The sequence below is a fragment of the Lineus longissimus genome, chromosome 14 (genome assembly GCF_910592395.1).
Source record: "Lineus longissimus chromosome 14, tnLinLong1.2, whole genome shotgun sequence".
NCBI lineage: Eukaryota > Metazoa > Nemertea > Pilidiophora > Heteronemertea > Lineidae > Lineus > Lineus longissimus.
Window position 1 is genome coordinate 10,973,617 of NC_088321.1, and position 13,540 is coordinate 10,987,156.

The following is a 13,540-nucleotide window of genomic DNA, read 5'->3' on the forward strand; positions in this document are numbered from 1 at the left end:
AAATAAATGTTGTCATATCGTAACCTTCGTCTCTTGTCCTTCGGTCAATAAGTGTGCGGATCACTCCCAGCAAGTTCGATTAACACACTACACTATCTTCACATGCAACAATTTACCGTCAGCCTTTTCTGATTCCGCATGCCGGTGTAGAAGTTTAAAATGTCCTAGGATAAAATGCCCGGGAACAAAGGATTCTATTATGCGCTGAGCTAGTGACGGTCATTGCCTCTATAGAACCATATGCCATAATCTGTCAGAATACAATAGGCCCGGACACTTTTTACTTTTACACCGGCTACTAATTCTAATTTTTGTAGTATATATTATATACTTGCCGAATAAAAGTTGCCATATCATCAGCCTTTGTCTCTTGTCCTTCGGTCTCTCAGCGTGGGGGACACTCTCGAAAAGTTAGATTTATGCACTTACCAAACGACACCAAATGCACCTTCCTCGCCAAAATACCTCACGCCTGCGGACAGAGACGAAACAGCCCAGAGTCTGTACCGTAACTTAATTTGCATCCCGTTTCAATCCAGAATGACATATCATCAGCCTTTATCTCTTGTCCTTCGGTCTCTCAGCGTGGGGGACACTCTCGAAAAGTGAGATTTATGCACTTACCAAATGCTTCTTCTTCACCAAAAATACCTCACGCCTGCGGTCAGGGACGAAATAGCCCAGAGTCTGTACCGTAACTTTAATAATTTGCATCCCGTTTCAACCCCGAATGAGATACCCAACTTGTATGTAAGCAGTTGACGATCGAGAAGAATAGACAGTTTTTCCAAGCCTTGCGGAGACCAACGTCTATGTATGACGACAGTTCTGAAGAGCTCTGTCTGGTTTCCTATATCTGTATAGTCATCATGGTATCAATGATTGAGCCGACTTACGAATATCGCGTAACTGAACTTAAGCAGGATTTCATGACGCCACAGACCATCTTTCAAACATCTTCGCTCGTGAGGGCTTGCGAAATCTGCCTAGATAAAATTTTTTTACTGACAAAGTCCCATTTCTCCACTACTCATGGAAAATAACTGGCGCTCAATGTGTGTATCTATGTGTCCCTGGAGTTCGAAGGATGTGACATTACAGAGCGTCCGATTTTGTCTCGTAAAGAGACGCGAATTATTCCAGGACATTCAAACTTGTGTTGTATCCTATTCTTACGATGTATGGTTATCCCTGCAGAGGTGCTAAAAGCCCTGTCTCTTTAGTATTGGATGAGGCATCCTGCAGACAGTCCGCTGTACGCTCTTGAGAGAGACACTGACACCCCATCTCTGCCCAGAGTAACCCGTGCTTAGAGTAACTGGTAAACCGCAATCGTCACTTGAAGACAAAGCATTTGCTGTGTTTATTCATATCATCTCCTCAAACACTACTCGAGTACTTCTTGGGTGGTACCCGATACGAGACAACTAACTGAGCTATAACTAACCTGAAGTGCTATTTGATAAGGGCACATGAGCTGTGTCCCTTTAGTTCGAAGGATGTGACACCTCAAAGTGCCCAATGCAGCTCCTTGAGAGAAAAAGACACTAATACATCCACAGGACTTTCAAACTGCTGGGAGCGTCCCCACAGAAGTATGGGCAGTGAAGCGGACAACCCTATTCCTCCAGTGTTAGTCTTGGGGGTAACTGATGTACATTTCTTCTGCGTTTGTACCGATTTCAGCGAAAATCGAGATTTATTCTGGCAACGACTTGAAAATGAATGTTCTGTTTTTGTCAACGTCGCACTCTGGAACATGGACGATTCTGAACTCTCAGCAACCCTTCTTGGGAAACAAGTTGATCATCTTGACTACAGCGATAACATTCATATGCTGAAAATTGATGCAGAATGCTGGATGGTATACTAACTAGCTACATAGTATACGACCCTAACCAGTAAATGTAGCACTTTGTACATAATGTCATTTCATTTAACTTTCATTTCTAAGCGTTTATGCTAGCGCTATTCATTGTAAATTTTGTCTTCTTATCTAAGGAGGAATAAACAAATATATATATTACCTGGTATGGGCAACTCGTCTTGCGAGGGTGCAGATCGTGTGTCCCTTGTACTTCGAAGGATGTGACATACGACAGAGTGTCCAAAATGCCCTGAACTAGCAGCCATGAGGGTGGAGTTCTAGCCATCTGGAGCACTTAGATCCAGGACCAGTTTTATGATGACTAGAACACTTACAAAAGACGACAATATGTTGACTCAGTGACCCTCTCCTATTTGCCGCATCGAACTTGACAATTGACAGCTTCTGTTACCAATGGTAGTTTGAAGCGTGAAGGTCAGAAGCTGTTGCTGCAAGAACATGCGATAGTCGGACCAAAACTTAGCTGTGTGTTATTATTTTAGGCAAGAGAAGTCCTCAAAGGCCATCGTAGTGGTTACCGTCACGACCTTGGGAAAGGGTTGGTTGTGATTGGTTTGAATGGGACAGCAAGGACTATCTCATTACTGTAGACTATTATAGCAATTTCTGGAAGATCGATAGACTTCGTTCTACGTCCAGTGTAGAGGTCATTCGAAAGCTGAAAGCGCATTTTGCACGCTACGGTTGTCCCGAAGAAGTTGTTAGTGACAACGGGGGACAATTTGATTCTTCCAATTTTGCTAGTATTGCTCCAAAGTGACTTTGATCATATGAAGATTAGCCCGCGTCATAGCCAGTCCAATGGTAAGGTGGAATCTGCTGTGAAAGCCGCTAAGAAAACATTACGCAAGGCTAAAAGGTCTGATACTGACCAGTATCTCGCTGTGTTGGAGACAGGCAACACTCCCACTCAAGGTTTAGATAGCAGTCCCGCACAGATAATGTTCAATCGCAGAACTCGTTCGCTGTTACCCATGAGGTCAACAATGTTGCAATGTAAACCGAACTTTTTCAGACATTTATATAAAAATAAGGCGCTGTTGCGGCTTTTGTTTGATTTTTTTGCCCTCGAAATCTTTCCTAGAGAACATGTGCAATCTCACAGGAAACAGTCTATGTCAACTTCCTGTTGAGCTATAAATATAATACGGGGCCTGCTCAACGCGTAAGTGCAAAGAAGCTGGTATTTTCCTAAAATAATCGTCAGAGCTACCCCGTCACAAAACACCTCGGACATTTACACTTGAACAAGTAGCAATAGCCGGGGATAAAGTAGGCTCATCTGTATCCATGGTAATCATCCGAGATTGAAGAACTAGGTTTTTTTTGGGGGGGGAGGGGGTACAATCCGGACCTGATCACCACTGGCTAGTGACACCCTACTAGTCTAGACGCAAAACCCCGATTTTGGGGTAAAGCGTGACATTTGGCAAGTATGGTATAGCGGCAGTTTTTTTGCAATTTCTATACCTTTGAGAAGTCTAGAACCAGAATCCGATGAGTGCCACCTTGCCAATTTGGGTATTTTTCCGAAAATCGCGTTTCCATGGCAACGGACGTAGAAAAAGTCGGTTTCTTCTACAGTAGTTGGTGTATTTTTTTGGTTCGAGTATCAAATCATATTTTAGGTACCTGGGCCGATTTTCATAAATGTTCTCAACTCAAGGGCCATAAAACCCTAAGTGGTCAACGTTCCCCAAATAAATGGGATTCATAAAACCACTCAGCCGACCAACTAGCCAAGTTTACCACTTAAGTTTGAGGGTACCACTTATCTTTCTCACTCAAAAAGACGCATCAGGTATCCGTGTCATATTTCTTGTTGATTTCTGCCTATGAATTAATTCTTTATTTATTAATTGTTGGCATTCAAATGTGCAAGTTACAAAGCATTTTCTGTACACTATTGTATCATCGTTGATGTTGGGGTTAAAAATTGGCGTCATAAGCTAAGGCTGCAATGTATATCCGTTGTCACCAAGGATGAGCTCATCCCCTTCCGGCCGACATGCATCTGTTGGTGCGGTTTCTCGGATCACAACGGAGTCGTGGCTGCCACATGGCCATCCAGCTGCAACATTGATAACCCCAAAATGTGCATCAAAAACGACCTACACATTGATGGAATACCAGTTTTTCCTGTTTACATATACACATGTATCTCCACTCATGAAACGAAGGTCCTAGAATCCAAATATGGATTCGGGGTGTCCTCTTGTTTCAAACATTTGGTTCAGTGAGGTTGTTACCTCCGCAATTACTCATGGTTGGTTGGGATGTGTGGACAGTATCACAAGTAACCTGTAACTAGCGATTTACTTCCGTACTAGCCATTAAGCCCCGCGTATTGGCGCTAAAGCAGCCACTGCCCGAGGCCTAATTTCTTTTTTTTAATTCTTGTTTTCCTTGACCAGAATTTTGTCATGGCACGATTTTCGGCCAGGAATAAATTTTAGTGTTTTAACGACGCAAACAAATTGCTAACTGTTAGTTTTTCATATGAGTTATCTGTTTCAATCATTGGATTGTTAGTATGCACCAGCAGATTTTTAAATGAATTAAAATTCAATAAAATATTTCATGTTTGAAAATCGACGACCAATTTCTGTAATATGCGTTGTCCCTGCGTGTAAGCTCCCGACAGGCGGTCAGTGTAACCACTATTTGCCAGTTACGGGCCACTCTCTGTAATGTAATGCAAGAGAGTGGTTGAGTCACTCTACTTCTGTACAGACCTTACTGTTGTGGTTGAGTCACTCTACTTCCGTACAGAGCTTACTGTCGTGGTTGAGTCACTCTACTTCCGTACAGACCTTATTGTCGTGGTTGAGCCACCCTACTTCCGTACAGACCTTACTGTCCGACTATCAGAAAACAAGAACAAACAATCACGGAATTATCTCCGGTTTATTTTATCTGAGCATTGTCACAAAACAGCAGGTAATTTAATATGAAATGTACTTATGTTACATCTAACAAATTTATACAGTTTGATCTCTACAATTCCATTTTATACAAATTTATTCCCTAGATGATGGATAAACATTTCAAATAACATCAGAACGACTTGGTTAATCAATGGCGCATACTAACAGTCAAGTCCATGTAGTGCAAGGCCACCGCTGCTTGACTGGAAAATAAAACTGTCCGCTACTAATAGTCTAGTCAATATACAACATAATCACACCACTAATTGACTGGACTATAATCAGTTAGCTACTCATGGTCCAATCAATTTACAGTACGACTGCGACCACTGAAATTTTACCGGACTTTTATTATCCGTTTTTCATGGTCCAGTACAGTAGAACCACCAAGACAATTGATTTGACATCAAAACTGTATGATACGTATATAATTCAGTCTATACAATAGGACCCGATAAATGACTGCAACCTACTTATCCTGTAAAAAAACCCGCAACACCAAAACTAAGGTATGAGATATGTATAGGATTTCTATCAGGTCCAAATCATAATTATAAAATAATTATTCTAATCTTCCAAATGATATACCCACCAAATTTCGAAGACATAAATCATATCTGACCTCGCTCGGACTTCAATCCTGTAAAATGCTCATATGTTTGGTAGTGGACCGTGTGTTGCTGTACAACAAAAGGGGCTTTAATAAATGTTTGCCATTTTGTTAACCAGTTGCAGTTTCACAGAGCATCAACAAAATAATAGGCAAAGTCACTGTTCAAAGTCAATCGGAGTCTTATTTTTTTCATAGACTGGTACAATCGCCCAAAGCTATATTTCCCACATTTCCCGAAAGTAGAGTCTATTGATCATACTCATTTGTTATGTTGGGCATTTCAATACAATTTGGGTATTATTTCAACCGTCGCCGCGTTGGCTTTAAAAAGTCTTGTCCACCCCATACAACAAAATATTTGGCCATTGGGATGCTTTCTTATGGCGGGCTTGTAGACAGTGAAGTTGGTCAAACATTATGATACGGCACAGATGGCCTGGTTAACCGTGAAGACAGCCCCATTAGGCTATGTTTACATAAATTTAACACTGTCAATTTTAACACCTGTAAGATGATTTAAAGGGCCAATGTGGGCATGAGATATGTGCTTTTTATCAAAAATTCTTTCAGCAGAACCGCATCTTCTCCAAACAAGGATCATTGAAAAAGCATCAAACTGCAGTAAACAATGTACTAGAACGAGGTGCAACAATAGGCCATGTGCTGACCTGTGGTCAGTGACAGGAAGATGGTTAACGTTATGGTTACAGCAACGGTGTTGCATTACGGTGTGCCCCAAGGTCCGGTCCTTGGACCGCTACTATTTTTTATCTACATTCTAGTACGAGGTGGATTGCTCTCAGGCAGTAGTCTGTTCCGACATGGTTATGCTGAATACAAGCAGGTTTATCGAGGTCTCAACTGTGTTGCAAAGAGCGCAGGACATTCCAAGCCAGGTGGAAGAACCCGATAGGATGTTAACATTTAATGCATCAGTGACTGAAAACAAACTCAGCGCCCCTTACAAAAACCTCCATATATCTCACCACTTGTCGCTGGTTTGGGGGAGGGACGAGGCCGGTCCACTGCGCTCGGAGTCTAGCCAGTGGATGTCTTAATTAAAATGCAATACCAGATTTTCCGTAGAAATTATGTTTTTATACTACCCCTTGTCTCTCTTTTGGCAGATATTCTCAGGGGTGGCATAATTACCCCTCAGACACCAAAAGAAGCATGTTTTTATTGTGCCTGACGGAACAATAACCTGATAAACCCTTCAGCATCCATTATTCTCTTCTCCGTATGCTCAAAATGCTTTGTTAACAAAATCAATGTGGCCTGATGAATTTAAGATAATTATACAAAATTTCTGACCTCATTTACTCTTTGCGGAATATTTTGACGGGTGAGGCTAGATCAAGAGTGAGTAATGGCAGTGTCATGGCGGCTATGATAACGTGTCTATGAATGACATCATCAGTGGAATTCCGAGGGGTAAAATTAGATACAAGCACGTGTACTTGTTGACATGGACTTGGAGAATTTTCTTGAAAACCGGGCCTCCAGATTTACTTTTTTGTAATCAAGTGTTTTTACGTGATAACCTGTGCCGAGTCGTAAAACGGAGATTCCCAACGGTAAAGTTTCACCTTTTCTCAGAAATCGAAACCCTTTCAGGTCTTCATGGTACATTATGGATTGGGTCAAATATAGCAAGCTGACAATATAGTATTTATAGAGGCCGAGAGGCCTAAGTGGATTCTTGGTGCCTTAGAAATAATTTTTTTTGATGGGATCATCTACTTCACCACTGACACACACACCACCAGTAAACTCATCTGCAAATTCTGTAAAATACTATCAGCACAACCACACACAGGCATTTGTGAATAACGATTCGAGGGACTATCTTTCCGTTTACACTACACATCCAGGCACTGCGTACACGATGCACAGCTTATGTACGCCGATCATGCGTTCACGTGACCATCTGACACTTAGCCATGTGCTTTTCTAAATTTAGCATATGCCACCATGACACCTCCTTGACTCACTCTTGATCTAGCATCACCCATATTGTGACCATCGGATACGTCACGAATCTCTGCTTTTTTCCATCCCCAAGTACGTTACCGGAGATACGACACTCGAATGTGCACAATTTATTTCAAAACCACTCATTTTGACATAAGGACTTTTTTGATACGATGTATCGTTTGCTTATTACTTCTCAATTCGCGAAAGGTTAACGACCATGTCTCCTCAAAAAAGGGTTTAAAGCCATTAACAAAGAAATTCTGTAAAAATGTATAGAGGATTTGGCGGCCGTGACGGAGTCCACAACGGCGCCAACCGACGTGATGTAACAAAATGTACGCCACAAACTGCGCGGACAGAGCCAAATGCACGTCCTCTCAATGCTTCCGTCTATTCCTTGCACGTAGGCCGAGATATAAAACCACGGGAGTGTTGTTTAAGGAATTGAACCCGAGGCGGAGGACCTTGGTTGAGTTACCAAGACACTCGAGGGTGGAGCTAAAATACAGTCCAAACCCGAGCCGATAGGCGAGGGTTTGGACGAAATTTTAGCTCCACCCGAGAGTGTCTTGGTAACTCAACCAAGGTCCGAAGCCGAGGGTTCAATTTCTATTCTAAAATACCTCAAACTTAAAAAGATAGGCCACGAAATAACTTGAATATGTGCGAATTTGGCAAATTCCATCCATCGCCTGCCCGGAGCGCCGGTAGCGCCGTTGTTTACATTATGTTACGGCAGCCCGTATAGGAAGTCCGGATCGGCTCGCTCAAGTGACGCTAAAATCCGCGCAAATGGGCTATTTGGAGCGTTTTTCTCAGCAAATATGTGTAGTGCTCATTAAAAAACTTAGGGTGGTTGATGCTTCCTTGGCTGATTTGTGTTTGAAGCAGTGTTTTGAGAGCCTCAAACTTCTGAAGTGAGCTGTGTGCATGGTTCCACATTTTAGTGCAACCCGAGGGAACTTTGGTAGAGCATCTTGGTTGCGTGTCCAAAACACTCCACTCTCAGAACGAGGCTTATGCATTTTCCATTTAAAAGTTGACTTTACGGTACCAAGGTATTTTAGAATATAGTATTATAACAAATCTGACAGAAAAAGGCGCCTTCTTCGAGCAAAAATTCATGATATGTTCACATAATTATCTATACGTTTATACACTACAGGTGTACAATTTACATTATAAATTAGTACTTAAAGTATACAATCATCTTTATAATTAATGATGCAAATGTAATTATTGTTATGTAATTTACATAATGATGTGCATCTATACAATCTTAATTATAATTGAGGATGATCATTTTTTAATAAATCACATCAGCTATACAATTATAGTTGCAATTAATGATGCAAATGTATTTGTTATTATAATTAACATTATCAATGCATAAATCGTCAATTATAATTATAATTTTTTAATGATGCAAATATAACTGTACCATAATTATATAATTTACATTGTGGATCACATCAATTATATCATACAATTGTAATTATATACCAGTATGTAATTATAATTATATACAGTTAACAAAATACCTAAACTTTGATTATTATTTATATCACAAACTAAGATTAAAGATTGCGAGAGTACATCCTTTACACTGGTGTAACATTTTCGGTTGCACCTCATATCTTAGTGTCCAAGAACAAAACATTGACCGAATATGTGGTAAAACACAGAGCACTCTCTTGGTATTCTCCAGTCACAGAGGCACTGAGAACTGAGAAATGGTCACCAGTGACTGAAAATCGGCAATTTCTTGCACCCCATTATTTTTACAGTTCATGGATTTTTCAGCTGGGCGGATAACAAAATATGTTTTAGATTTTTTCTGATCAAAACATTTTTCTCTTCTGATTTTTTTTGTTTTCGTGAATCTATGTTATTCGCAAAATCCGCTAAAATCAAGTGTGCATGGAAATTTGGAGTTTACTGAGAAAAACCACACCTGGGTCTCTATATATATATGACACGGCTGCTATTTTTGTTAATAAAATGGTATCTACCAAAACTAATCAATAAAGTTAGGGTGGTGTCCTCAGGGATGAAACCAGAAGTCAGTCTTGTCCGCCTGCCTTATATATGCTCAAACAACCACTGTTATAAGCTTGCTTAATGGACTTGTTATCAATAAATCAATGTCGTTTTTTTAGTCTTCAATTTCAAACCCAGCACAATGTTTACCAGAACTATTTGCCCGGCACTCGATCAGCAGTTATCTCTTCTATATTCACAAGGCCTAATAGTGAATTCTATAATTTGTAACCTCTTCAATCGCACGACGAACTCAGCCGTTACCCACCTCTGGTATCCTCCTTGTAGTGTCTTGAGAAATATACAATTTAACTACAGCGTGGCCCAGAATTATTTTCCCTCAAGACAATGGATACACAAAAGAATGCTATTGTCCAAACGAAAATAATTCTTGGCCACCCTGTAGAGGACACAGTCTGTAACAATCATATTTAGGTTTACTAAAAACCTATGATATTTTCGCTCAGACAAAAAATACGGATTATATGCTAAAGGCTATAAGAAAGTCGGCCTCATGGGTTCGACTCCCAGCCTAGCCACGGCTTGGTTCTCCTACTGGTCGAGTTCAAGTGAGCGCCTTCTGGTTGCTAACCGAAACCGCGGATTGATTTTTGTGGAGACCGGATAATAATATGATATCCCAAAAGCGCTTTGAGCAGGGAAACCGGGAAAAGCGCTACATAAGAACTCATTATCATTATTATTATTATTAATATTATTATTATATGTTCGCCTGGAGACCACCAATTCGACCCCTCATCCCTTTATTCCTCCTTTTACGAAAAAACGGAAAATGTTCTTGAGAAAAACAATAATATATTCTACTTTAAGAATTTATAGTCTGTCACAAAAAAACCTCACATGTGTCTCACCAAATGAGGTTAGAAAACTCCACAGGGTGTAGCAAAAGCTTCACATTATACACAACAAGCCAACAAGCCATTTTGTCGACACCCTGTAGAGGTTCCCTTAAGATAGGTTTCCTAGGACCATCTAAGTCCCCATGCTTACCAAGGGAGGACTATCTCGAAAAAGATGCTGACGAAGCACTATTTGATAGATTCTGTATGTGTTAAGTGTGCCACATGTATGCACTTTAAAGTATATACAAATAGTTGGAGAAACAGGCAGCACGTTTTCTCTGCGGCATTGAAGAATCACACTCCTTACACAGAAACACTCATGAACTATCAGTCGTGCAAGTCTGTCATTACTTCAAGGTACTTCTCTTATAAATCGTATTCGCTTGAGAACTATTGATTTTATTAGGCCGAAAAATTACCAACGCAGCAACTATCCTTTCTGACCACTAGACTTGGATGTTATCTAATCTCAATCCCAGTGTCATTATCAGGCCACTTATCATTAATTCACCACAGGCTCTTGAAGATACAAAAATCAGCCAATCAATAAATGATCAATCTGCCCTACAAAGCCGACCGAAAATATTTGTAAGGCCAGGACATAATGAATCGAAATGCGCATTGTTACGTAGGTCTGCCTATATCATGAATTTGGGGGCTGAGCAAGTGCTATTATTCTTATATCGTCAGGCACCTGTGATTACTTCAAGATATTTTGCGTTGGATTTCAGTAATGGTGGCCTGAATCATGTGTATTGACAAAGAGAGAGTCAGAAAGATTACCTCAAGTTTTCCTCAGGCTGGAATCTGAGACGTTACTAAACATCTCACTAGTATTCCCAATCACATCACTGCAAAACATTCCCAAATGTTTGTTTTTGATTATCGGAAATTTTGTGTCTTTGATTAAATTCTAAAACAGTCCCAGTCAGTCTCAAAACAACAGTCGCCAAAATATTACAGTTACTTGCTTACATCAAAACAATAAAACAATATATTTCAATGATTTTTAACATATTTCTTCGCGGCGATTAGACCAAGTGTCACGTCTTTTATCAAACTTCAGACACTAGTTTTCCGCAGCCAGGGGAACAACTTTTAGGTGAGAAGGATAATTGCGCAAATAGAACAGTCTGGTCACCCTCCGTCACAGGGTTCTATTATTGCTCATTATTGCTGGAGATCGAGATGGTCACTACACGCACATCAGCCAACAGTGAAGCAAATCATATATACAGCGCGCGCAATTAAAACGTCTAGTGTTCCAGGACTTTCAACAGGGGTTGCTGCCAATAAAAAAACAACCGACAGCAACATGAAACTACAGCACCCAGTCGCAGAGGTTGACATATACATGTATAAATCATATGCCAGTTCGCCATCCACTGGCTTAAAACAGAGTCATCCTCATTCGGTTGATTACTATCAAGGCGTAACGTAAGATTGTGAACAATCTTAGTTGCAGGCGTTTAGGCCTACACTGGTTGGGTTCAATCCGTCGCATGTGTCTCTCTTGCATCACGGCTACGTCTCTGGCACCGCACAAAGCGATCTCCAGTGTAAAATGAAGAAACTACATATTAATCCACGATCTCTCCCATGTGCCTCTACCGCGGTAAAAGAAAAAAACAACCTCTGTCGTCACATATGATACCTCTGGCGTAAAATGATGAAAGCGCAGATTAATTTACAATGTCCCCTATCATAATCCCGTTGTCTCCGTGTACAGCAAACTCTGCTCTGGAACTGACGATATATGATTACTGTCCTTGTGTGCCAAAGGCCGATGTAATGCCTCCTCCGTTTGACCAGCAGATAGAGTTTGACTCCCGCTTAGAGAACCATGAGGAGATGCAGAGTTATTATTCCTTGCGATTTTCAGATTTTTGTAGTAGAGCAGGGGATCGTCCACGTTCTTTTCACCGTTCAGCCAGTAGGTCACCACTTCACCTTTGCCCTGGTGAAGAAGAACAGACATTAGCAGCAATGACGGACATACATGTACACAATACGCCTTTGAGGTTACCGGGTGCAGCAAAACCTAAATATGTTGTTGCAACTTTTGATTCAAAGGCCTCAAAGATGTATAAGCCAGTCGGCGCCACAAACTCTTACAATTTATTAGTAAAAAGAACTAATTTGGTAGTTCCTATTGCACCAGCTGAGAAATTCGTAAAAACTAACCACTAATTAGTTGTTCCAACTAAAAAAGGTAAAAACTAACATTAAGATGGTTAAGAATGACTATTCTGACACAGTCATGAAGTTAAAACAACTGATTTCACAATCTGTGCAAAAGCAACTTCATGTACCAGAGTAGTAGAAAAGGCCGGTCACCATAACAGGGTCTTTTGCGTCAAATGAAACCAAGGACCCGTTGATCACAAATCATGGAATATGACAGGCACTATAGTGTAACCTCGCTGTAACGAACTCCTTTAGATCCTAGCATAACATTTGATGTTATGCCTTTGGTGACCCCAATGCGGTAATTTAAGGGACTCACGTCAAAGTATTAGCGCATTCCCTGTTGTTTTATCATTAATGAATGTGCGTTAACATACGTACTCGATAAACATGTACTGGTGTAACATATGTGGTTGTTTGAATTATATAAATTAGCGCGGCCTATTGGGATGCCGATACTCTATTGACATGACAATTCCTTGAAAAGCTCGTCCTCGGCACTTTGCGATGCTACCATCATTTGCAAACTATACGGTTAGTCATTTGGAAAGTGCGAGCGTTCTCATACCTTGATTAGATATGTGGTTTGAACCCAAGCTAGTGCAACTTGTTTTTTTCTGCGCTTATTTCATTAATTCGTTTTATGTAAATAGGTATTGATGGAACTTTCATATCTACATGACGGTTTCTCAATGTTCTGCCGTTCGGACAAAGAAATTACCTTCATAGCGACTGCACCTCTGAGCTCCAACTCGAATGTGCCAAACGTGTCAAGTACCTCTTTCGTGAAAGGGCTGACGTGGATTCGGAGGGCTGAAAACAAAATACAAGTTCGATGAAATTGACCAGTCCATCTGTAGAAAGGACGGAGATGGGTACCTTTTTTACAGACGTTCCGTTATAAACAAAGCCCCATTGCCCTTGATCCCAACTCACAATTAAAGACTATCTTCCATTATATAAATTAGAATGCACATCTAGCAAATGCTGAGACATTGGCGTTGTAGTTGACAACTGAAAAACAATGACATTCACCCAAAACGAT

At 40.6% G+C, this 13,540-nt stretch overlaps 1 protein-coding gene across 8 annotated transcripts in view; it reads right to left on the reverse strand.

Moving 5' to 3' along the window:
• Window positions 1-4,794: 4,794 nt before the first annotated feature.
• LOC135498977 (atrial natriuretic peptide receptor 1-like) overlaps window positions 4,795-13,540 on the reverse strand; it is an 813,512-nt gene continuing 804,766 nt past the window's right edge. For all 8 annotated transcript variants that reach the window (XM_064789559.1, XM_064789566.1, XM_064789564.1 and 5 more), the window contains 2 exons: window positions 13,217-13,308; window positions 4,795-12,265 (listed from right to left, as the gene is read on the reverse strand). In XM_064789559.1, the coding sequence (XP_064645629.1) occupies window positions 12,011-12,265; window positions 13,217-13,308 (347 nt within the window). In that variant the 3' untranslated portion in view covers window positions 4,795-12,010. The remainder of the gene's footprint in view (window positions 12,266-13,216; window positions 13,309-13,540) is intronic.